This window comes from Procambarus clarkii, chromosome 47 (genome assembly GCF_040958095.1).
Source record: "Procambarus clarkii isolate CNS0578487 chromosome 47, FALCON_Pclarkii_2.0, whole genome shotgun sequence".
NCBI classification, from domain to species: Eukaryota; Metazoa; Arthropoda; class Malacostraca; order Decapoda; family Cambaridae; genus Procambarus; species Procambarus clarkii.
Window position 1 is genome coordinate 3484858 of NC_091196.1, and position 24651 is coordinate 3509508.

Here is a 24651-nt window from a genome sequence, read left to right on the forward strand (position 1 = left end):
TGAGGTACTGTGGGAGAGTGTGAGGTACTGTGGGAGAGTGTAAGGTCCTGTGGGAGAGTGTGAGGTCCTGTGGGAGAGTGTGAGGTACTGTGGGAGAGTGTGAGGTCCTGTGGGAGAGTGTGAGGTACTGTGGGAGGGTGTGAGGTACTGTGGGAGAGTGTAAGGTACTGTGGGAGGGTGGGAGGTACTGTGGGAGGGTGTGAGGTACTGTGGGAGAGTGTGAGGTACTGTGGGAGGGTGTGAGGTACTGTGGGAGAGTGTGAGGTACTGTGGGAGAGTGTGAGGTACTGTGGGAGAGTGTGAGGTACTGTGGGAGGGTATGAGGTACTGTGGGAGAGTGTGAGGTACTGTGGGAGGGTGGAAGGTACTGTGGGAGAGTGTGAGGTACTGTGGGAGAGTGTGAGGTACTGTGGGAGGGTGTGAGGTACTGTGGGAGAGTGGAAGGTACTGTGGGAGAGTGTGAAGTACTGTGGGAAAATGTGAGGTACTGTGGGAGAGTGTGAGGTACTGTGGGAGAGTGTGAGGTCCTGTGGGAGAGTGTGAGGTACTGTGGGAGAGTGTGAGGTCCTGTGGAAGAGTGTGAGGTACTGTGGGAGAGTGTGAGGTACTGTGGGAGAGTGTAAGGTACTGTGGGAGGGTGGGAGGTACTGTGGGAGGGTGTGAGGTACTGTGGGAGAGTGTGAGGTACTGTGGGAGGGTGTGAGGTACTGTGGGAGAGTGTGAGGTACTGTGGGAGAGTGTGAGGTACTGTGGGAGAGTGTGAGGTACTGTGGGAGGGTATGAGGTACTGTGGGAGAGTGTGAGGTACTGTGGGAGGGTGGAAGGTACTGTGGGAGAGTGTGAGGTACTGTGGGAGAGTGTGAGGTACTGTGGGAGGGTGTGAGGTACTGTGGGAGAGTGGAAGGTACTGTGGGAGAGTGTGAAGTACTGTGGGAAAATGTGAGGTACTGTGGGAGAGTGTGAGGTACTGTGGGAGAGTGTGAGGTACTGTGGGAGAGTGGAAGGTACTGTGGGAGAGTGTGAGGTACTGTGGGAGAGTGTGAGGTACTGTGGGAGAGTGTGAGGTACTGTGGGAGGGTGGAAGGTACTGTGGGAGGGTGAGAGGTACTGTGGGAGAGGGTGAGGAACTGTGGGAGTGTGAGGTGCTGTGGGAGAGTGTGAGGTACTGTGGGAGAGTGTAAGGTCCTGTGGGAGAGTGTGAGGTCCTGTGGGAGAGTGTGAGGTACTGTGGGAGAGTGTGAGGTCCTGTGGGAGAGTGTGAGGTACTGTGGGAGGGTGTGAGGTACTGTGGGAGAGTGTGAGGTACTGTGGGAGAGTGTAAGGTACTGTGGGAGGGTGGGAGGTACTGTGGGAGGGTGTGAGGTACTGTGGGAGAGTGTGAGGTACTGTGGGAGGGTGTGAGGTACTGTGGGAGAGTGTGAGGTACTGTGGGAGTGTATGAGGTACTGTGGGAGAGTGTGAGGTACTGTGGGAGGGTGGAAGGTACTGTGGGAGAGTGTGAGGTACTGTGGGAGAGTGTGAGGTACTGTGGGAGGGTGTGAGGTACTGTGGGTGAGTGGAAGGTACTGTGGGAGAGTGTGAAGTACTGTGGGAAAATGTGAGGTACTGTGGGAGAGTGGAAGGTACTGTGGGAGAGTGTGAGGTACTGTGGGAGAGTGTGAGGTACTGTGGGAGAGTGTGAGGTACTGTGGGAGAGTGTGAGGTACTGTGGGAGAGTGGAAGGTACTGTGGGAGAGTGTGAGGTACTGTGGGAGAGTGTGAGGTACTGTGGGAGAGTGTGAGGTACTGTGGGAGGGTGGAAGGTACTGTGGGAGGGTGAGAGGTACTGTGGGAGAGGGTGAGGAACTGTGGGAGTGTGAGGTACTGTGGGAGAGTGTGAGGTACTGTGGGAGAGTGTAAGGTCCTGTGGGAGAGTGTGAGGTCCTGTGGGAGAGTGTGAGGTACTGTGGGAGAGTGTGAGGTCCTGTGGGAGAGTGTGAGGTACTGTGGGAGGGTGTGAGGTACTGTGGGAGAGTGTGAGGTACTGTGGGAGAGTGTAAGATACTGTGGGAGGGTGGGAGGTACTGTGGGAGGGTGTGAGGTACTGTGGGAGAGTGTGAGGTACTGTGGGAGGGTGTGAGGTACTGTCGGAGAGTGTGAGGTACTGTGGGAGTGTATGAGGTACTGTGGGAGAGTGTGAGGTACTGTGGGAGGGTGGAAGGTACTGTGGGAGAGTGTGAGGTACTGTGGGAGAGTGTGAGGTACTGTGGGAGGGTGTGAGGTACTGTGGGTGAGTGGAAGGTACTGTGGGAGAGTGTGAAGTACTGTGGGAAAATGTGAGGTACTGTGGGAGAGTGGAAGGTACTGTGGGAGAGTGTGAGGTACTGTGGGAGAGTGTGAGGTACTGTGGGAGAGTGTGAGGTACTGTGGGAGAGTGTGAGGTACTGTGGGAGTGTATGAGGTACTGTGGGAGAGTGTGAGGTACTGTGGGAGGGTGGAAGGTACTGTGGGAGAGTGTGAGGTACTGTGGGAGAGTGTGAGGTACTGTGGGAGGGTGTGAGGTACTGTGGGAGAGTGGAAGGTACTGTGGGAGAGTGTGAAGTACTGTGGGAATATGTGAGGTACTGTGGGAGAGTGGAAGGTACTGTGGGAGAGTGTGAGGTACTGTGGGAGAGTGTGAGGTACTGTGGGAGAGTGTGAGGTACTGTGGGAGAGTGTGAGGTACTGTGGGAGTGTGAGGTACTGTGGGAGAGTGTGAGGGACTGTGGGAGAGTATGAGGGACTGTGGGAGAGTGTGAGGTACTGTGGGAGAGTGGAAGGTACTGTGGGAGAGTGTGAGGTACTGTGGGAGAGTGTGAGGTACTGTGGGAGAGTGTGAGGTACTGTGGGTGGGTGGGAGGTCCTGTGGGAGGGTGTGAAGTACTGTGGGAGAGTGTTAGGTACTGTGGGAGAGTGTGAGGTACTGTGGGGGAGTTGGAGATACTGTGGGAGGGTGTGAGGTACTGTGAGAGAGTGTGAGGTACTGTGGGAGAGTTTGAGGTACTGTGGGAGAGTGTGAGGTACTGTGGGAGAGTGTGAGGTATTGTTGGAGTGTGTGAGGTACTGTGGGATAGTGTGAGGTACTGTGGGAGAGTTGGAGGTACTGTGGGAGTGTGAGGTACTGTGGGAGAGTGTGAGGTACTGTGGGATGGTGTGAGGTACTGTGGGAGGGTGTGAGGTACTGTGGGAGAGTGTGAGGTACTGTGGGAGAGTGTGAGGTACTGTGGGAGAGTGTGAGGTAATGTGGGAGGGTGTGAGGTACTGTGGGAGGGTGTGAGGTACTGTGGGAGAGTGTGAGGTCCTGTGGGACAGTTGGAGGTACTGTGGGAGAGTGTAAGGTACTGTGGGAGAGTGTAAGGTACTGTGGGGAAGTGTAAGGTACTGTGGGAGAGTGGGAGATACTGTGGGAGAGTGTGAAGTACTGTGGGAGAGTGTGAATTACTGTGAGAGAGTGTGAGGTCCTGTGGGAGAGTGTGAGGTACTGTGGGAGAGTGTGAGGTACTGTGGGAGGGTGTGAGGTACTGTGGGAGGGTGTGAGGTACTGTGGGAGGGTGTTAGGTACTGTGGGAGGGTGTGAGGTACTGTGAGAGGGTGTGAGGTACTGTGGGAGAGTGTGAAGTACTGTGGGAGGGTGTGAGGTACTGTGGGAGAGTGTGAAGTACTGTGGGAGGGTGTGAGGTACTGTGGGAGGGTGTGAGGTACTGTGAGAGGGTGTGAGGTACTGTGGGAGGGTGTGAGGTACTGTGGGAGAGTGGGAGGTACTGTGGGAGGGTGTGAGGTACTGTGAGAGGGTGTGATGTACTGTGGGGGGTACCGTGGGGGAGTGAGAACTACTGTGGGAGAGTGTGAGGTACTGTGGGAGGGTGTGAGGTACTGTGGGAGGGTGTGAGGTACTGTGGGAGAGTGGGAGGTACTGTGGGAGAGTGTGATGTACTGTGGGAGGGTGGGGGTACTGTGGGGGAGTGTGAGGTACTGTGGGAGAGTGTGAGGTACTGTGGGAGGGTGGGAGGTACTGTGGGAGAGTGTGAGGTACTGTGGGAGGGTGTGATGTACTGTGGGAGGGTGAGGGGTACTGTGGGGGAGTGTGAGGTACTGTGGGAGAGTGTGAGGTACCGTGGGAGAGTTTGAGGTACTGTGGGAGGGTGTGAGGTACTGTGGGAGGGTGTGAGGCACTGTGAGAGGGTGTTAGCCACTGTGGGAGAGTGTGAGGTACTCTGGGAGAGTGTGAGGTACTGTGGGAGGGTGGGAGGTACTGTGGGAGGGTGTGAGGTACTGTGGGAGACTGTGAGGTACTGTGGGAGAGTGTGAGGTACTGTGGGAGAGTGTGAGGTAACGTGGGAGGGTGTGATGTACTGTGGGAGGGTGGGAAGTACTGTGGGAGGGTGTTAGGTACTGTGGGAGGGTGTGAGGTACTGTGGGAGGGTGTGAGGTACTGTGGGAGAGTGTGAGGTACTGTGGGAGGGTGGGAGGTACTGTGGGAGGGTGTTAGGTACTGTGGGAGGGTGTGAGGTACTGTGGGAGGGTGTGAGGTACTCTGGGAAGAGGTGAGGTACTGTGGGAGAGTGTGAGATACTGTAGGAGGGTGTGAGGTACTGTGGGAGGGTGTGAGGTACTGTGGGAAGAGGTGAGGTACTGTGGGAGGGTGTGAGGTATTGTGACAAGAGGTGAGGTACTGTGGGAGGGTGTGAGATACTGTGGGAGAGTGTGAGGTTCTGTGGGAGGGGTGGGAGGTAACGTGGGAGGGTGTGATTGAGGGTGGGAAGTACTTTGGCTTGGAGACTACCACTGTGGGAGTGTGGGTGTGTGTGGGTGTGTGTGTATGCATGAGTATATGTATGCGCGTGTGTGTGTATGGATGTATAAGCGACTAAATCTCTAAGTAACTCCATACACGCTGCAACATTGCAGGTGACGAGACATAATCTGTATTGATTGTATATTCATCAATTGTTATAGAAACATATTTATGGTGTTATCTTTTCCAGACAAGAATATGGACGACCCGTTCTACCAGCTGGAGGCTTCTGACAATGGTGAGTATGTTACCCACTGTGTCCTAGGTCACCCTAGCTCACCTGTGTCCTAGCTCACTCTAGCTCACCTGTGTCCTAGCTCACCCTAGCTCACCTGTGTCCTAGCTCACTCTAGCTCACCTGTGTCCTAGCTCACCCTAGCTCACCTGTGTCCTAGGTCACTCTAGCTCACCTGTGTCCTGGCTCACCCTAGGTCACCTGTGTCCTAGCGCACCCTAGCTCACCTGTGTCCTAGCTCACCTGTGTCTTAGCTCACTCTAGCTCACCTGTGTCCTAGCTCACCTGTGTCCTAGCTCACTCTAGCTCACCTGTGTCCTAGTTCACTCTAGCTCACCTGTGTCCTAGCTCACCTGTGTCCTAGCTCACTCTAGCTCACCTGTGTCCTAGCTCACCTGTGTCCTAGCTCACCTGTGTCCTAGCTCACTCTAGCTCACCTGTGTCCTAGTTCACTCTAGCTCACCTGTGTCCTAGCTCACTCTAGCTCACCTGTGTCCTAGCTCACTCTAGCTCACCTGTGTCCTAGCTCACCCTGGCTCACCTGTGTCCTAGCTCACTCTAGCTCACCTGTGTCCAAGCTCACCCTAGCTCACCTGTGTCCTAGCTCACCTTAGCTAACCCGTGTCCTAGCTCACCCTGGCTCAGTTGTGTCCTAGCTCACCCTGGCTCAACTGTGTCCCAGCTCACCTGTGTCCTAGCTCATCCTGGCTCACCCGTGTCCTAGCTCACCCTGGCTCATCTGTGTCCTAGCTCAACCTGGCTTACCTGTGTCCTAGCTCACCCTGGCTCACCCGTGTCCTAGCTCACCCTGGCTCATCTGTGTCCTAGCTCAACCTGGCTCATCTGTGTCCTAGCTTAACCTAGCTCACCTGTGTCCTAGCTCACCCTGGCTCACCCGTGTCCTAGCTCACCCTGGCTCACCTGTGTCCTAGCTCACCCTGGCTCACCCGTGTCCTAGCTCACCCTGGCTCACCCGTGTCCTAGCTCAACCTGGCTTACCTGTGTCCTAGCTCAATCTAGCTCACCTGTGTCCTAGCTCACCCTAGCTCACCTGTGTCCTAGTTCACCCTGGCTCATCTGTGTCCTAGCTCACCTGTGTCCTACCTCACCCTGGCTCACCCGTGTCCTAGCTCAACCTGGCTCACCTGTGTCCTAGCTCACCCTAGCTCACCTGTGTTCTAGCTCACCTGTGTCCAAGCTCACCCTAGCTCAACTGTGTCCTAGCTCACTTGTGTCCTAGCTCACCCTAGCTCACCTGTGTCCTAGCTCACCTGTGTCCTAGCTCACCCTGGTTCACCCTAGTTCACCCTAGCTCACCCGTGTCCTAGCTCACCTGTGTCCTAGCTCACCCTAGCTCACCTGTGTCCTAGCTCACCTGTGTCCTACCTCACCCTGGCTCACCTGTGTCCTAGCTCAACTGTGTCCTAGCTCACCCTGGCTCACCTGTTTCCTAGCTCACCTGTGTCCTAGCTCACCCTGGCTCACCTGTGTCCTAGCTCAACTGTGTCCTAGCTCACCCTGGCTCACCTGTGTCCTAGCTCACCCTAGCTCACCTGTGTCCTAGCTCACCCTGGCTCACCTGTGTCCTAGCTCACCTGTGTCCTAGTTCACCCTGGCTCACCTGTGTCCTAGCTCACCCTGGCTCACCTGTGTCCTAGCTCACCCCTTGCTCACCTGTATCCTAGCTCACCCGAGCTCACCTGTGTCCTAGCTCACCCTAGCTCACCTGTGTCCTAGCTCACCATAGCTTACCTGTGTCCTAGCTCACCCTAGTTCACCTATATCCTAGCTCACCCTGGCTCACCTGTGTCCTAGCTCACCCTGGCTCACCTGTGTCCTAGCTCACCCTAGCTCACCTGTGTCCTAGCTCATCCTAGCTCACCTGTGTCCTAGCTCACCCTGGCTCATCTGTGTCCTAGCTCAACCTGGCTTTCCTGTGTCCTAGCTCACCCTAGCTCACCTGTGTCCTAGCTCTCCCTGGCTCAAATGTGTCCTAGCTCAACCTGTCTCACCTGTGTCCTAGCTCACCTTGGCTCGTCTGTGTTCTAGCTCACCCTGGCTCACCTGTGTCCTAACTCACCTGTGTCCTAGCTCACCCTGGCTCACCTGTGTCCTAGCTCACCCTGGCTCACCTGTGTTCAAGCTCACCCTAGCTCACCTGTGTCCTAGCTCACCCTGGTTCACCTGTGTCCTAGCTCACCCTGGCTCACCTGTGTCCTAGCTCACCTGTGTTCTAGCTCATCCTAGCTCACCTGTGTCCTAGCTCACCCGTGTCCTAGCTCACCCTAGCTAACCCGTGTCCTAGCTCAACCTGGCTCACCTGTGTCCTAGCTCACCCTGTCTCACCTGTGTCCTAGCTCACTCTGGCTCATATGTGTTCTTGTCGGAAAATCCCACACCATTTAATATATCATACATACAGATAATTGTAGCTGTGTTGTATAAACAAGTTAACCCATAGAAAACGTAACTTGTAGTGGAATTACCGTCTAAAGAAAACGGGATATCATCACCACATACCATTATAATTCCCAGCAGAATAGCTGGTGAATTTATAATGGTATGTGGTGATGATATCCCGTTTTCTTTAGACGGTAATTGCACTACAAGTTACATTTTCTATGGGTTAACTTGTTCATACAACACAGCTACAATTATCTGTATGTATGATATATTAAATGGTGTCGGATTTTCCGACATAATTCCCCAGGGGCTGCTCACGGGTCGAAGTCCTATTTAGAACAGACGAACACCGATACTCCTCCTTCGAATTATTAGATTAATTTGATGTTAGTAGTTAGTAATCACACATTTGTGCGTCTGTTCGTACAGGACGGATGTCCCGTACTAGAGTTGCAGGGTTTAGAAGTCTAATGCGATTTCATTTCCCTGTTAACTCTTGAAAGGCTAATATTCAAGCCTTATTACATATTATTTAACCCAGAAGACTGAATGTGATCAAGTACTACAGTCAAGTATGATTCAGGGACTGCAGTGAGATCAGTGACATAGATATAACTTGAAGTTTGTTCAGGTAACTGGTCACTGATATATAAACACTGAGGCCCATGGAATACATCTTGATTAAATAATAAATGTATCAAATCAGTCATCAGATTTATTGGGGTTTTAATTTAGTTAATTGATTCAGAAGATTGAATAGCTCATCATTAAAGTAAAGTATAGTTCTGAGACTGCAGTGGGTTCAGTGACATTGGTCGCAGTGACTTGTAGCTGTTTTAGGCTACTGTTCACTGATTTGCCACTGAGGCCTCATGAAATCATCTTCAGCTTCAAATGATGATACTAACATCAACCTCTGTTGGTATAGTCAGCTGTAATCTCCTTAGTATAATGCTACTGGAGAAATATAATCAGCTGACAAATTTAGATTTCTATTGGTATTGTTTATCTGCAGGCATAGGTCTCCTCAGGCTTGATACTGGGCCTGAGAGTAATTTACCTCCTGCAGAGTTTAACATGGTTATACCCTGATATTTAGTATGGCTACTGATGAATCGATGACAATAGTCTGTCCCTACAAGGAGACCGAAGTCGGTGAGGTGATCAGACTTAATATTATCTGCCAATTTTATTCCTCTATTTCTCAGGAATTTGGCTGTTGCTCTCAGACCTTGAACTTGTAGGTCTACTGGTATTTTGTCCACCACAATGGCTTGTACTCGACAGACGTACCTGCCTAAGCGTACTGATGGTTGTACCACCTGGTAGACTTGAGGTCCTGCATCTGTTACAAACCCTGAGATGTTGAATGACGTCTGGGCTACAGGCCTTAATTGTAGTTCATCTGCCAACTTTTTAGTGACAAATGTTCTCTGGGATCCTTGGTCAAACAACCCACGGGTATGGACCTTGGCCCTCTTATTCAGGATGGTAATTTGGGCAGTAGGCAAAGTCGTATTACGTTTAGACTTTGCCGATTGGACACTCTTTGTTGGTTGCACCTTGCAGTACTGTACTGAGGTGGGAATGCTATCTTCCACCTTGGGGTTTGGAGACGTTGTTTTGGTGTCTCTGCACAATGCTGCATGGTGTTGACCTTTGTTACACCTATTACAAGGGTGTAATTGGGTATCAGTTCTAGCTCAACCTGGCTCACCTGTGTCCTAGCTCACCCTAGCTCACCTGTGTCCTAGCTCACCCTGGCTCACCTGTGTCCTAGCTCACCCGTGTCCAAGTTCATCCTGGCTCACCTGTGTCCTAGCTCACCCTAGCTCACCTGTGTCGTAGGTCACCCTAGCTTACCTGTGTGCTAGCTCACCCTGGCTCACCCGTGTCCTAGCTCACCCTGGCTCACCTGTGTCCTATCTCACGCTGGATCACCCGTGTCCTAGCTCACCCTGGCTCACCCGTGTCCTAGCTCACCCTGGCTCATCTGTGTCCTAGCTCAACCTGGCTTACCTGTGTCCTAGCTCAATCTAGCTCACCTGTGTCCTAGCTCACCCTAGCTCACATGTGTCCTACCTCACCCTGGCTCATCTGTGTCCTAGCTCAACCTGGCTCACCTGTGTCCTAGCTCACCTGTGTCCTAGCTCACCTGTGTCCAAGCTCAACCTAGCTCACTTGTGTCCTAGCTCACTTGTGTCCTAGCTCACCCTGGCTCACCTGTGTCCTAGCTCACCCAAGCTCACCTGTGTTCTAGCTCACCTGTGTCCAAGCTCACCCTAGCTCAACTGTGTCCTAGCTCACTTGTGTCCTAGCTCACCCTAGCTCACCCTAACTCACCCTAGCTAACCCGTGTCCTAGCTCACCCTGGCTCAGTTGTGTCCTAGCTCACCCTGGCTCAACTGTGTCCCAGCTCACCTCTGTCCTAGCTCATCCTGGCTCACCCGTGTCCTAGCTCACCCTGGCTCATCTGTGTCCTAGCTCAACCTGGCTTACCTGTGTCCTAGCTCACCCTGGCTCACCCGTGTCCTAGCTCACCCTGGCTCATCTGTGTCCTAGCTCAACCTGGCTCATCTGTGTCCTAGCTTAACCTAGCTCACCTGTGTCCTAGCTCACCCTGGCTCACCTGTGTCCTAGCTCACCCTGGCTCACCCGTGTCCTAGCTCACCCTGGCTCACCCGTGTCCTAGCTCAACCTGGCTTACCTGTGTCCTAGCTCAATCTAGCTCACCTGTGTCCTAGCTCACCCTAGCTCACCTGTGTCCTAGTTCACCCTGGCTCATCTGTGTCCTACCTCACCCTGGCTCACATGTGTCCTAGCTCAACTGTGTCATAGCTCAACCTGGCTTACCTGTGTCCTAGCTCAATCTAGCTCACCTGTGTCCTAGCTCACCCTAGCTCACCTGTGTCCTAGTTCACCCTGGCTCATCTGTGTCCTAGCTCACCTGTGTCCTACCTCACCCTGGCTCACCCGTGTCCTAGCTCAACCTGGCTCACCTGAGTCCTAGCTCACCCTAGCTCACCTGTGTTCTAGCTCACCTGTGTCCAAGCTCACCCTAGCTCAACTGTGTCCTAGCTCACTTGTGTCCTAGCTCACCCTGGCTCACCTGTGTCCTAGCTCACCCTAGCTCACCTGTGTCCTAGCTCACTCTAACTCACCTGTGTCCTAGCTCACCCTGGTTCACCCTAGTTCACCCTAGCTCACCCGTGTCCTAGCTCACCTGTGTCCTAGCTCACCCTAGCTCACATGTGTCCTAGCTCACCCTGGCTCATCTGTGTCCTAGCTCAACCTGGCTCACCTGTGTCCTAGCTCACCGTAGCTCACCTGTGTCCTAGCTCACCTGTGTCCAAGCTCACCCTAGCTCACTTGTGTCCTAGCTCACTTGTGTCCTAGCTCACCCTAGCTCACCTGTGTCCTAGCTCACCCTAGCTAACCCGTGTCCTAGCTCACCCTGGCTCAGTTGTGTCCTAGCTCACCCTGGCTCAACCATGTCCCAGCTCACCTGTGTCCTAGCTCATCCTGGCTCACCCGTGTCCTAGCTCACCCTGGCTCATCTGTGTCCTAGCTTAACCTGGCTTACCTGTGTCCTAGCTCACCCTGCCTCACCCGTGTCCTAGCTCACCCTGGCTCATCTGTGTCCTAGCTCAACCTGGCCCATCTGTGTCCTAGCTTAACCTAGCTCACCTGTGTCCTAGCTCACCCTAGCTCACATGTGTCCTAGCTCACCCTGGATCATCTGTGTCCTAGCTCAACCTGGCTCACCTGTGTCCTAGCTCACCGTAGCTCACCTGTGTCCTAGCTCACCTGTGTCCAAGCTCACCCTAGCTCACTTGTGTCCTAGCTCACCCTGGCTCACCTGTGTCCTAGCTCACCCAATCTCACCTGTGTTCTAGCTCACCTGTGTCCTAGTTCACCCTGGCTCACCTGTGTCCTAGCTAACCCTGGCTCACCTGTGTCCTAGCTCACCCCTTGCTCACCTGTGTCCTAGCTCACCCTAGCTCACCTGTGTTCTAGCTCACCCTAGCTCACCTGTGTCCTAGCTCACCGTAGCTTACCTGTGTCCTAGCTCACCCTAGCTCACCTATGTCCTAGCTCACCCTGGCTCACCTGTGTTGTGTCCTAGCTCACCCTGGCTCACCTGTGTCCTAGCTCATCCTAGCTCACCTGTGTCCTAGATCACCCTGGCTCATCTGTGTCCTAGCTCAACCTGGCTTACCTGTGTCCTAGCTCACCCTAGCTCACCTGTGTCCTAGCTCTCCCTGGCTCATCTGTGTCCTTGCTCACCCTTGCTCACCTGTGTCCTAGGTCACCCTGTCTCACCTGTGTCCTAGCTCACCCTGGCTCATCTGTGTCCTAGCTCAACCTGGCTTACCTGTGTCCTAGCTCAGCCTAGCTCACCTGTGTCCTAGCTCTCCCTGGCTCACCTGTGTCCTAGCTCAACCTGGATCACCTGTGTCCTAGCTCACCCTGTCTCACCTGTGTCCTAGCTCACCCTGGCTCATCTGTGTTCTAGCTCAACCTGGCTCACCTGTGTCCTAGCTCACCTGTGTCCTAGCTCACACTGGCTCACCTGTGTCCTAGCTCACCCTAGCTCACCTGTGTCCAAGCTTATCCTGGCTCACCTGTGTCCTAGCTCACGCTAGCTCACCTGTGTCGTAGGTCACCCTAGCTCACCTGTGTGCTAGCTCACCCTGGCTCACCCGTGTCCTAGCTCACCCTGGCTCACCTGTGTCCTAGCTCACGCTGGCTCACCCGTGTCCTAGCTCACCCTGGCTCACCCGTGTCCTAGCTCACCCTGGCTCATCTGTGTCCTAGCTGAACCTGGCTTACCTGTGTCCTAGCTCAATCTAGCTCACCTGTGTCCTTGCTCACCCTAGCTCACATGTGTCCTAGCTCACCCTGACTCATCTGTGTCCTAGCTGAACCTGGCTTACCTGTGTCCTAGCTCAATCTAGCTCACCTGTGTCCTAGCTCACCCTAGCTCACCTGTGTCCTAGCTCACCTGTGTCCAAGCTCACCCTAGCTCCCTTGTGTCCTAGCTCACCCTGGCTCACCTGTGTCCTAGCTCACCCTAGCTCACCTGTGTCCTAGCTCACCCTAGCTCACCTGTGATCTAGCTCACTCTAACTCACCTGTGTCCTAGCTCACCCTGGCTCACCCGTGTCCTAGCTCACCCTGGCTCACCCGTGTCCTAGCTCAACCTGGCTTACCTGTGTCCTAGCTCAATCTAGCTCACCTGTGTCCTAGCTCACCCTAGCTCACCTGTGTCCTAGTTCACCCTGGCTCATCTGTGTCCTAGCTCACCTGTGTCCTAATTCACCCTGGCTCACCCGTGTCCTAGCTCAACCTGGCTCACCTGTTTCCTAGCTCACCCTAGCTCACCTGTGTTCTAGCTCACCTGTGTCCAAGCTCACCCTAGCTCAACTGTGTCCTAGCTCACTTGTGTCCTAGCTCACCCTGGCTCACCTGTGTCCTAGCTCACCCTAGCTCACCTGTGTCCTAGCTCACTCTAACTCACCTGTGTCCTAGCTCACCCTGGTTCACCCTTGTTCACCCTAGCTCACCCGTGTCCTAGCTCACTTGTGTCCTAGCTCACCCTAGCTCACATGTGTCCTAGCTCACCCTGGCTCATCTGTGTCCTAGCTCAACCTGGCTCACCTGTGTCCTAGCTCACCGTAGCTCACCTGTGTCCTAGCTCACCTGTGTCCAAGCTCACCCTAGCTCACTTGTGTCCTAGCTCACTTGTGTCCTAGCTCACCCTAGCTCACCTGTGTCCTAGCTCACCCTAGCTAACCCGTGTCCTAGCTCACCCTGGCTCAGTTGTGTCCTAGCTCACCCTGGCTCAACTGTGTCCCAGCTCACCTGTGTCCTAGCTCATCCTGGCTCACCCGTGTCCTAGCTCACCCTGGCTCATCTGTGTCCTAGCTCAACCTGGCTTACCTGTGTCCTAGCTCACCCTGGCTCACCCGTGTCCTAGCTCACCCTGGCTCATCTGTGTCCTAGCTCAACCTGGCTCATCTGTGTCCTAGCTTAACCTAGCTCACCTGTGTCCTAGCTCACCCTGGCTCACTCGTGTCCTAGCTCACCCTGGCTCACCTGTGTCCTAGCTCACCCGTGTCCTAGCTCACCCTGGCTCACCCGTGTCCTAGCTCAACCTGGCTTACCTGTGTCCTAGCTCAATCTAGCTCACCTGTGTCCTGGCTCACCCTAGCTCACCTGTGTCCTAGTTCACCCTGGCTCATCTGTGTCCTAGCTCACCTGTGTCCTACCTCACCCTGGCTCACCTGTGTCCTAACTCATCTGTGTCCTAGCTCACCCTGGCTCACCTGTGTCCTAGCTCACCCTGGCTCACCTGTGTCCTAGCTCACCCAAGCTCACCTGTGTCCTAGCTCTCCCTGGCTCAAATGTGTCCTAGCTCAACCTGTCTCACCTGTGTCCTTGCTCACCCTGGCTCATCTGTGTTCTAGCTCACCCTGGCTCACCTGTGTTCTAACTCATCTGTGTCCTAGCTCACCCTGGCTCACCTGTGTCCTAGCTCACCCTGGCTCATCTGTGTCCTAGCTCACTCTGGCTCACCTGTGTCCTAGCTCACCCTAGCTCACCCGTGTCCTAGCTCACCCTAGCTAACCCATGTCCTAGCTCAACCTGGCTCACCTGTGTCCTAGCTCACTCTGTCTCACCTGTGTCCTAGCTCACCCAAGCTCACCTGTGTCCTAGCTCTCCCTGGCTCAAATGTGTCCTAGCTCAACCTGTCTCACCTGTGTCCTTGCTCACCCTGGCTCATCTGTGTTCTAGCTCACCCTGGCTCACCTGTGTCCTAATTCATCTGTGTCCTAGCTCACCCTGGCTCATCTGTGTCCTAGCTCACCCTGGCTTATCTGTGTTCTAGCTCAACCTGGCTCACCTGTGTCCTAGCTCACCCTAGCTCACCTGTGTCCTAGCTCACCCTGGCTCACCTGTGTCCTAGCTCACCCTAGCTCACCTGTGTCCAAGCTCATCCTGGCTCATCTGTGTCCTAGCTCACCCTAGCTCACCTGTGTCGTAGGTCACCCTTGCTCACCTGTGTGCTAGCTCACCGTGGCTCACCCGTGTCCTAGCTCACCCTGGCTCACCTGTGTCCTATCTCACGCTGGCTCACCCGTGTCCTAGCTCACCCTGGCTCACCCGTATCCTAGCTCACCCTGGCTCATCTGTGTCCTAGCTCAACCTTGCTTACCTGTGTCCTAGCTCAATCTAGCTCACCTGTGTCCTAGCTCACCCTAGCTCACATGTGTCCTAGCTCACCCTGGCTCATCTGTGTCCTAGCTCAACCTGGCTCACCTGTGTCCTAGCTCACCCTAGCTCACCTGTGTCCTAGCTCACCTGTGTCCAAGCTCACCCTAGCTCACTTGTGTCCTAGCTCACCCTGGCTCACCTGTGTCCTAGCTCACCCAATCTCACCTGTGTTCTAGCTCACCTGTGTCCTAGTTCACCCTGGCTCACCTGTGTCCTAGCTCACCCTGGCTCACCTGTGTCCTAGCTCACCCCTTGCTCACCTGTGTCCTAGCTCACCCTAGCTCACCTGTGTTCTACCTCACCCTAGCTCACCTGTGTCCTAGCTCACCGTAGCTTACCTGTGTCCTAGCTCACCCTAGCTCACCTATGTCCTAGCTCACCCTGGCTCACCTGTGTTGTGTCCTAGCTCACCCTGGCTCACCTGTGTCCTAGCTCATCCTAGCTCACCTGTGTCCTAGATCACCCTGGCTCATCTGTGTCCTAGCTCAACCTGGCTTACCTGTGTCCTAGCTCACCTGTGTCCTAGCTCTCCCTGGCTCATCTGTGTCCTTGCTCACCCTTGCTCACCTGTGTCCTAGGTCACCCTGTCTCACCTGTGTCCTAGCTCACCCTGGCTCATCTGTGTCCTAGCTCAACCTGGCTTACCTGTGTCCTAGCTCAGCCTAGCTCACCTGTGTCCTAGCTCTCCCTGGCTCACCTGTGTCCTAGCTCAACCTGGATCACCTGTGTCCTAGCTCACCCTGTCTCACCTGTGTCCTAGCTCACCCTGGCTCATCTGTGTTCTAGCTCAACCTGGCTCACCTGTGTCCTAGCTCACCCTAGCTCACCTGTGTCCTAGCTCACACTGGCTCACCTGTGTCCTAGCTCACCCTAGCTCACCTGTGTCCAAGCTTATCCTGGCTCACCTGTGTCCTAGCTCACGCTAGCTCACCTGTGTCGTAGGTCACCCTAGCTCACCTGTGTGCTAGCTCACCCTGGCTCACCCGTGTCCTAGCTCACCCTGGCTCACCTGTGTCCTAGCTCACGCTGGCTCACCCGTGTCCTAGCTCACCCTGGCTCACCCGTGTCCTAGCTCACCCTGGCTCATCTGTGTCCTAGCTGAACCTGGCTTACCTGTGTCCTAGCTCAATCTAGCTCACCTGTGTCCTTGCTCACCCTAGCTCACATGTGTCCTTGCTCACCCTGGCTCATCTGTGTCCTAGCTGAACCTGGCTTACCTGTGTCCTAGTTCAATCTAGCTCACCTGTGTCCTAGCTCACCCTAGCTCACCTGTGTCCTAGCTCACCTGTGTCCAAGCTCACCCTAGCTCCCTTGTGTCCTAGCTCACCCTGGCTCACCTGTGTCCTAGCTCACCCTAGCTCACCTGTGTCCTAGCTCACCCTAGCTCACCTGTGTTCTAGCTCACTCTAACTCACCTGTGTCTTAGCTCACCCTGGCTCACCCGTGTCCTAGCTCACCCTGGCTCACCCGTGTCCTAGCTCAACCTGGCTTACCTGTGTCCTAGCTCAATCTAGCTCATCTGTGTCCTAGCTCACCCTAGCTCACCTGTGTCCTAGTTCACCCTGGCTCATCTGTGTCCAAGCTCACCTGTGTCCTACCTCACCCTGGCTCACCCGTGTCCTAGCTCAACCTGGCTCACCTGTTTCCTAGCTCACCCTAGCTCACCTGTGTTCTAGCTCACCTGTGTCCAAGCTCACCCTAGCTCAACTGTGTCCTAGCTCACTTGTGTCCTAGCTCACCCTGGCTCACCTGTGTCCTAGCTCACCCTAGCTCACCTGTGTCCTAGCTCACTCTAACTCACCTGTGTCCTAGCTCACCCTGGTTCACCCTAGTTCACCCTAGCTCACCCGTGTCCTAGCTCACCTGTGTCCTAGCTCACCCTATCTCACATGTGTCCTAGCTCACCCTGGCTCATCTGTGTCCTAGCTCAACCTGGCTCACCTGTGTCCTAGCTCACCGTAGCTCACCTGTGTCCTAGCTCACCTGTGTCCAAGCTCACCCTAGCTCACTTGTGTCCTAGCTCACTTGTGTCCTAGCTCACCTGTGTCCTAGCTCACCCTAGCTAACCCGTGTCCTAGCTCACCCTGGCTCAGTTGTGTCCTAGCTCACCCTGGCTCAACTGTGTCCCAGCTCACCTGTGTCCTAGCTCATCCTGGCTCACCCGTGTCCTAGCTCACCCTGGCTCATCTGTGTCCTAGCTCAACCTGGCTTACCTGTGTCCTAGCTCACCCTGGCTCACCCGTGTCCTACCTCACCCTGGCTCATCTGTGTCCTAGCTCAACCTGGCTCATCTGTGTCCTAGCTTAACCTAGCTCACCTGTGTCCTAGCTCACCCTGGCTCACCCGTGTCCTAGCTCACCCTGGCTCACCTGTGTCCTAGCTCACCCTGGCTCACCCGTGTCCTAGCTCAACCTGGCTTACCTGTGTCCTAGCTCAATCTAGCTCACCTGTGTCCTGGCTCACCCTAGCTCACCTGTGTCCTAGTTCACCCTGGCTCATCTGTGTCCTAGCTCACCTGTGTCCTACCTCACCCTGGCTCACCTGTGTCCTAACTCATCTGTGTCCTAGCTCACCCTGGCTCACCTGTGTCCTAGCTCACCCTGGCTCACCCGTGTCCTAGCTCACCCAAGCTCACCTGTGTCCTAGCTCTCCCTGGCTCAAATGTGTCCTAGCTCAACCTGTCTCACCTGTGTCCTTGCTCACCCTGGCTCATCTGTGTTCTAGCTCACCCTGGCTCACCTGTGTCCTAACTCATCTGTGTCCTAGCTCACCCTGGCTCACCTGTGTCCTAGCTCACCCTGGCTCATCTGTGTCCTAGCTCACTCTGGCTCACCTGTGTCCTAGCTCACCCTAGCTCACCCGTGTCCTAGCTCACCCTAGCTAACCCATGTCCTAGCTCAACCTGGCTCACCTGTGTCCTAGCTCACTCTGTCTCACCTGTGTCCTAGCTCACCCAAGCTCACCTGTGTCCTAGCTCTCCCTGGGTCAAATGTGTCCTAGCTCAACCTGTCTCACCTGTGTCCTTGCTCACCCTGGCTCATCTGTGTTCTAGCTCACCCTGGCTCACCTGTGTCCTAATTCATCTGTGTCCTAGCTCACCCTGGCTCATCTGTGTCCTAGCTCACCCTGGCTCATCTGTGTTCTAGCTCAACCTGGCTCACCTGTGTCCTAGCTCACCCTAGCTCACCTGTGTCCTAGCTCACCCTGGCTCACCTGTGTCCTAGCTCACCCTAGCTCACCTGTGTCCAAGCTCATCCTGGCTCATCTGTGTCCTAGCTCACCCTAGCTCACCTGTGTCGTAGGTCACCCTTGCTCACCTGTGTGCTAGCTCACCGTGGCTCACCCGTGTCCTAGCTCACCCTGGCTCACCTGTGTCCTATCTCACGCTGGCTCACCCGTGTCCTAGCTCACCCTGGCTCACCCGTATCCTAGCTCACCCTGGCTCATCTGTGTCCTAGCTCAACCTTGCTTACCTGTGTCCTAGCTCAATCTAGCTCACCTGTGTCCTAGCTCACCCTAGCTCACATGTGTCCTAGCTCACCCTGGCTCATCTGTGTCCTAGCTCAACCTGGCTCACCTGTGTCCTAGCTCACCCTAGCTCACCTGTGTCCTAGCTCACCTGTGTCCAAGCTCACCCTAGCTCACTTGTGTCCTAGCTCACCCTGGCTCACCTGTGTCCTAGCTCACCCAATCTCACCTGTGTTCTAGCTCACCTGTGTCCTAGTTCACCCTGGCTCACCTGTGTCCTAGCTCACCCTAGCTCACCTGTGTCCTAGCTCACCCCTTGCTCACCTGTGTCCTAGCTCACCCTAGCTCACCTGTGTTCTAGCTCACCCTAGCTCACCTGTGTCCTAGCTCACCGTAGCTTACCTGTGTCCTAGCTCACCCTAGCTCACCTATGTCCTAGCTCACCCTGGCTCACCTGTGTTGTGTCCTAGCTCACCCTGGCTCACCTGTGTCCTAGCTCATCCTAGCTCACCTGTGTCCTAGATCACCCTGGCTCATCTGTGTCCTAGCTCAACCTGGCTTACCTGTGTCCTAGCTCACCCTAGCTCACCTGTGTCCTAGCTCTCCCTGGCTCATCTGTGTCCTTGCTCACCCTTGCTCACCTGTGTCCTAGGTCACCCTGTCTCACCTGTGTCCTAGCTCACCCTGGCTCATCTGTGTCCTAGCTCAACCTGGCTTACCTGTGTCCTAGCTCAGCCTAGCTCACCTGTGTCCTAGCTCTCCCTGGCTCACCTGTGTCCTAGCTCAACCTGGATCACCTGTGTCCTAGCTCACCCTGTCTCACCTGTGTCCTAGCTCACCCTGGCTCATCTGTGTTCTAGCTCAACCTGGCTCACCTGTGTCCTAGCTCACCCTAGCTCACCTGTGTCCTAGCTCACACTGGCTCACCTGTGTCCTAGCTCACCCTAGCTCACCTGTGTCCAAGCTTATCCTGGCTCACCTGTGTCCTAGCTCACGCTAGCTCACCTGTGTCGTAGGTCACCCTAGCTCACCTGTGTGCTAGCTCACCCTGGCTCACCCGTGTCCTAGCTCACCCTGGCTCACCTGTGTCCTAGCTCACGCTGGCTCACCCGTGTCCTAGCTCACCCTGGCTCACCCGTGTCCTAGCTCACCCTGGCTCATCTGTGTCCTAGCTGAACCTGGCTCACCCGTGTCCTAGCTCACCCTGGCTCACCCGTATCCTAGCTCACCCTGGCTCATCTGTGTCCTTGCTCACCCTTGCTCACCTGTGTCCTAGGTCACCCTGTCTCACCTGTGTCCTAGCTCACCCTGGCTCATCTGTGTCCTAGCTCAACCTGGCTTACCTGTGTCCTAGCTCAGCCTAGCTCACCTGTGTCCTAGCTCTCCCTGGCTCACCTGTGTCCTAGCTCAACCTGGATCACCTGTGTCCTAGCTCACCCTGTCTCACCTGTGTCCAAGCTTATCCTGGCTCACCTGTGTCCTAGCTCACGCTAGCTCCCTTGTGTCCTAGCTCACCCTGGCTCACCTGTGTCCTAGCTCACCCTAGCTCACCTGTGTCCTAGCTCACCCTAGCTCACCTGTGTTCTAGCTCACTCTAACTCACCTGTGTCTTAGCTCACCCTGGCTCACCCGTGTCCTAGCTCACCCTGGCTCACCCGTGTCCTAGCTCAACCTGGCTTACCTGTGTCCTAGCTCAATCTAGCTCATCTGTGTCCTAGCTCACCCTAGCTCACCTGTGTCCTAGTTCACCCTGGCTCATCTGTGTCCAAGCTCACCTGTGTCCTACCTCACCCTGGCTCACCCGTGTCCTAGCTCAACCTGGCTCACCTGTTTCCTAGCTCACCCTAGCTCACCTGTGTTCTAGCTCACCTGTGTCCAAGCTCACCCTAGCTCAACTGTGTCCTAGCTCACTTGTGTCCTAGCTCACCCTGGCTCACCTGTGTCCTAGCTCACCCTAGCTCACCTGTGTCCTAGCTCACTCTAACTCACCTGTGTCCTAGCTCACCCTGGTTCACCCTAGTTCACCCTAGCTCACCCGTGTCCTAGCTCACCTGTGTCCTAGCTCACCCTATCTCACATGTGTCCTAGCTCACCCTGGCTCATCTGTGTCCTAGCTCAACCTGGCTCACCTGTGTCCTAGCTCACCGTAGCTCACCTGTGTCCTAGCTCACCTGTGTCCAAGCTCACCCTAGCTCACTTGTGTCCTAGCTCACTTGTGTCCTAGCTCACCTGTGTCCTAGCTCACCCTAGCTAACCCGTGTCCTAGCTCACCCTGGCTCAGTTGTGTCCTAGCTCACCCTGGCTCAACTGTGTCCCAGCTCACCTGTGTCCTAGCTCATCCTGGCTCACCCGTGTCCTAGCTCACCCTGGCTCATCTGTGTCCTAGCTCAACCTGGCTTACCTGTGTCCTAGCTCACCCTGGCTCACCCGTGTCCTACCTCACCCTGGCTCATCTGTGTCCTAGCTCAACCTGGCTCATCTGTGTCCTAGCTTAACCTAGCTCACCTGTGTCCTAGCTCACCCTGGCTCACCCGTGTCCTAGCTCACCCTGGCTCACCTGTGTCCTAGCTCACCCTGGCTCACCCGTGTCCTAGCTCAACCTGGCTTACCTGTGTCCTAGCTCAATCTAGCTCACCTGTGTCCTGGCTCACCCTAGCTCACCTGTGTCCTAGTTCACCCTGGCTCATCTGTGTCCTAGCTCACCTGTGTCCTACCTCACCCTGGCTCACCTGTGTCCTAACTCATCTGTGTCCTAGCTCACCCTGGCTCACCTGTGTCCTAGCTCACCCTGGCTCACCCGTGTCCTAGCTCACCCAAGCTCACCTGTGTCCTAGCTCTCCCTGGCTCAAATGTGTCCTAGCTCAACCTGTCTCACCTGTGTCCTTGCTCACCCTGGCTCATCTGTGTTCTAGCTCACCCTGGCTCACCTGTGTCCTAACTCATCTGTGTCCTAGCTCACCCTGGCTCACCTGTGTCCTAGCTCACCCTGGCTCATCTGTGTCCTAGCTCACTCTGGCTCACCTGTGTCCTAGCTCACCCTAGCTCACCCGTGTCCTAGCTCACCCTAGCTAACCCATGTCCTAGCTCAACCTGGCTCACCTGTGTCCTAGCTCACTCTGTCTCACCTGTGTCCTAGCTCACCCAAGCTCACCTGTGTCCTAGCTCTCCCTGGGTCAAATGTGTCCTAGCTCAACCTGTCTCACCTGTGTCCTTGCTCACCCTGGCTCATCTGTGTTCTAGCTCACCCTGGCTCACCTGTGTCCTAATTCATCTGTGTCCTAGCTCACCCTGGCTCATCTGTGTCCTAGCTCACCCTGGCTCATCTGTGTTCTAGCTCAACCTGGCTCACCTGTGTCCTAGCTCACCCTAGCTCACCTGTGTCCTAGCTCACCCTGGCTCACCTGTGTCCTAGCTCACCCTAGCTCACCTGTGTCCAAGCTCATCCTGGCTCATCTGTGTCCTAGCTCACCCTAGCTCACCTGTGTCGTAGGTCACCCTTGCTCACCTGTGTGCTAGCTCACCGTGGCTCACCCGTGTCCTAGCTCACCCTGGCTCACCTGTGTCCTATCTCACGCTGGCTCACCCGTGTCCTAGCTCACCCTGGCTCACCCGTATCCTAGCTCACCCTGGCTCATCTGTGTCCTAGCTCAACCTTGCTTACCTGTGTCCTAGCTCAATCTAGCTCACCTGTGTCCTAGCTCACCCTAGCTCACATGTGTCCTAGCTCACCCTGGCTCATCTGTGTCCTAGCTCAACCTGGCTCACCTGTGTCCTAGCTCACCCTAGCTCACCTGTGTCCTAGCTCACCTGTGTCCAAGCTCACCCTAGCTCACTTGTGTCCTAGCTCACCCTGGCTCACCTGTGTCCTAGCTCACCCAATCTCACCTGTGTTCTAGCTCACCTGTGTCCTAGTTCACCCTGGCTCACCTGTGTCCTAGCTCACCCTAGCTCACCTGTGTCCTAGCTCACCCCTTGCTCACCTGTGTCCTAGCTCACCCTAGCTCACCTGTGTTCTAGCTCACCCTAGCTCACCTGTGTCCTAGCTCACCGTAGCTTACCTGTGTCCTAGCTCACCCTAGCTCACCTATGTCCTAGCTCACCCTGGCTCACCTGTGTTGTGTCCTAGCTCACCCTGGCTCACCTGTGTCCTAGCTCATCCTAGCTCACCTGTGTCCTAGATCACCCTGGCTCATCTGTGTCCTAGCTCAACCTGGCTTACCTGTGTCCTAGCTCACCCTAGCTCACCTGTGTCCTAGCTCTCCCTGGCTCATCTGTGTCCTTGCTCACCCTTGCTCACCTGTGTCCTAGGTCACCCTGTCTCACCTGTGTCCTAGCTCACCCTGGCTCATCTGTGTCCTAGCTCAACCTGGCTTACCTGTGTCCTAGCTCAGCCTAGCTCACCTGTGTCCTAGCTCTCCCTGGCTCACCTGTGTCCTAGCTCAACCTGGATCACCTGTGTCCTAGCTCACCCTGTCTCACCTGTGTCCTAGCTCACCCTGGCTCATCTGTGTTCTAGCTCAACCTGGCTCACCTGTGTCCTAGCTCACCCTAGCTCACCTGTGTCCTAGCTCACACTGGCTCACCTGTGTCCTAGCTCACCCTAGCTCACCTGTGTCCAAGCTTATCCTGGCTCACCTGTGTCCTAGCTCACGCTAGCTCACCTGTGTCGTAGGTCACCCTAGCTCACCTGTGTGCTAGCTCACCCTGGCTCACCCGTGTCCTAGCTCACCCTGGCTCACCTGTGTCCTAGCTCACGCTGGCTCACCCGTGTCCTAGCTCACCCTGGCTCACCCGTGTCCTAGCTCACCCTGGCTCATCTGTGTCCTAGCTGAACCTGGCTCACCCGTGTCCTAGCTCACCCTGGCTCACCCGTATCCTAGCTCACCCTGGCTCATCTGTGTCCTAGCTCAACCTTGCTTACCTGTGTCCTAGCTCAATCTAGCTCACCTGTGTCCTAGCTCACCCTAGCTCACATGTGTCCTAGCTCACCCTGGCTCATCTGTGTCCTAGCTCAACCTGGCTCACCTGTGTCCTAGCTCACCCTAGCTCACCTGTGTCCTAGCTCACCTGTGTCCAAGCTCACCCTAGCTCACTTGTGTCCTAGCTCACCCTGGCTCACCTGTGTCCTAGCTCACCCAATCTCACCTGTGTTCTAGCTCACCTGTGTCCTAGTTCACCCTGGCTCACCTGTGTCCTAGCTCACCCTAGCTCACCTGTGTCCTAGCTCACCCCTTGCTCACCTGTGTCCTAGCTCACCCTAGCTCACCTGTGTTCTAGCTCACCCTAGCTCACCTGTGTCCTAGCTCACCGTAGCTTACCTGTGTCCTAGCTCACCCTAGCTCACCTATGTCCTAGCTCACCCTGGCTCACCTGTGTTGTGTCCTAGCTCACTCTGGCTCACCTGTGTCCTAGCTCATCCTAGCTCACCTGTGTCCTAGATCACCCTGGCTCATCTGTGTCCTAGCTCAACCTGGCTTACCTGTGTCCTAGCTCACCCTAGCTCACCTGTGTCCTAGCTCTCCCTGGCTCATCTGTGTCCTTGCTCACCCTTGCTCACCTGTGTCCTAGGTCACCCTGTCTCACCTGTGTCCTAGCTCACCCTGGCTCATCTGTGTCCTAGCTCAACCTGGCTTACCTGTGTCCTAGCTCAGCCTAGCTCACCTGTGTCCTAGCTCTCCCTGGCTCACCTGTGTCCTAGCTCAACCTGGATCACCTGTGTCCTAGCTCACCCTGTCTCACCTGTGTCCTAGCTCACCCTGGCTCATCTGTGTTCTAGCTCAACCTGGCTCACCTGTGTCCTAGCTCACCCTAGCTCACCTGTGTCCTAGCTCACACTGGCTCACCTGTGTCCTAGCTCACCCTAGCTCACCTGTGTCCAAGCTTATCCTGGCTCACCTGTGTCCTAGCTCACGCTAGCTCACCTGTGTCGTAGGTCACCCTAGCTCACCTGTGTGCTAGCTCACCCTGGCTCACCCGTGTCCTAGCTCACCCTGGCTCACCTGTGTCCTAGCTCACGCTGGCTCACCCGTGTCCTAGCTCACCCTGGCTCACCCGTGTCCTAGCTCACCCTGGCTCATCTGTGTCCTAGCTGAACCTGGCTTACCTGTGTCCTAGCTCAATCTAGCTCACCTGTGTCCTAGCTCACCCTAGCTCACATGTGTCCTAGCTCACCCTGGCTCATCTGTGTCCTAGCTGAACCTGGCTTACCTGTGTCCTAGCTCAATCTAACTCACCTTTGTCCTAGCTCACCCTGGCTCACCCGTGTCCTAGCTCACCCTGACTCACCCGTGTCCTAGCTCAACCTGGCTTACCTGTGTCCTAGCTCAATCTAGCTCACCTGTGTCCTAGCTCACCCTAGCTCACCTGTGTCCTAGTTCGCCCTGGCTCATCTGTGTCCTAGCTCAACCTGGCTTACTTGTGTCCTAGCTCACCCTAGCTCACCTGTGTTCTAGCT

At 55.3% G+C, this 24651-nt stretch overlaps 1 protein-coding gene across 1 annotated transcript in view; it reads left to right on the plus strand.

Annotated features, from left to right (window-relative positions):
* LOC123763068 (zwei Ig domain protein zig-8-like) overlaps positions 1-24651 on the plus strand; it is a 644479-nt gene that overhangs the window by 536299 nt on the left and 83529 nt on the right. Inside the window, exon 5 of the mRNA XM_069301922.1 lies at positions 5004-5051. Within this exon, the coding sequence (XP_069158023.1) occupies positions 5004-5051 (48 nt within the window). The remainder of the gene's footprint in view (positions 1-5003; positions 5052-24651) is intronic.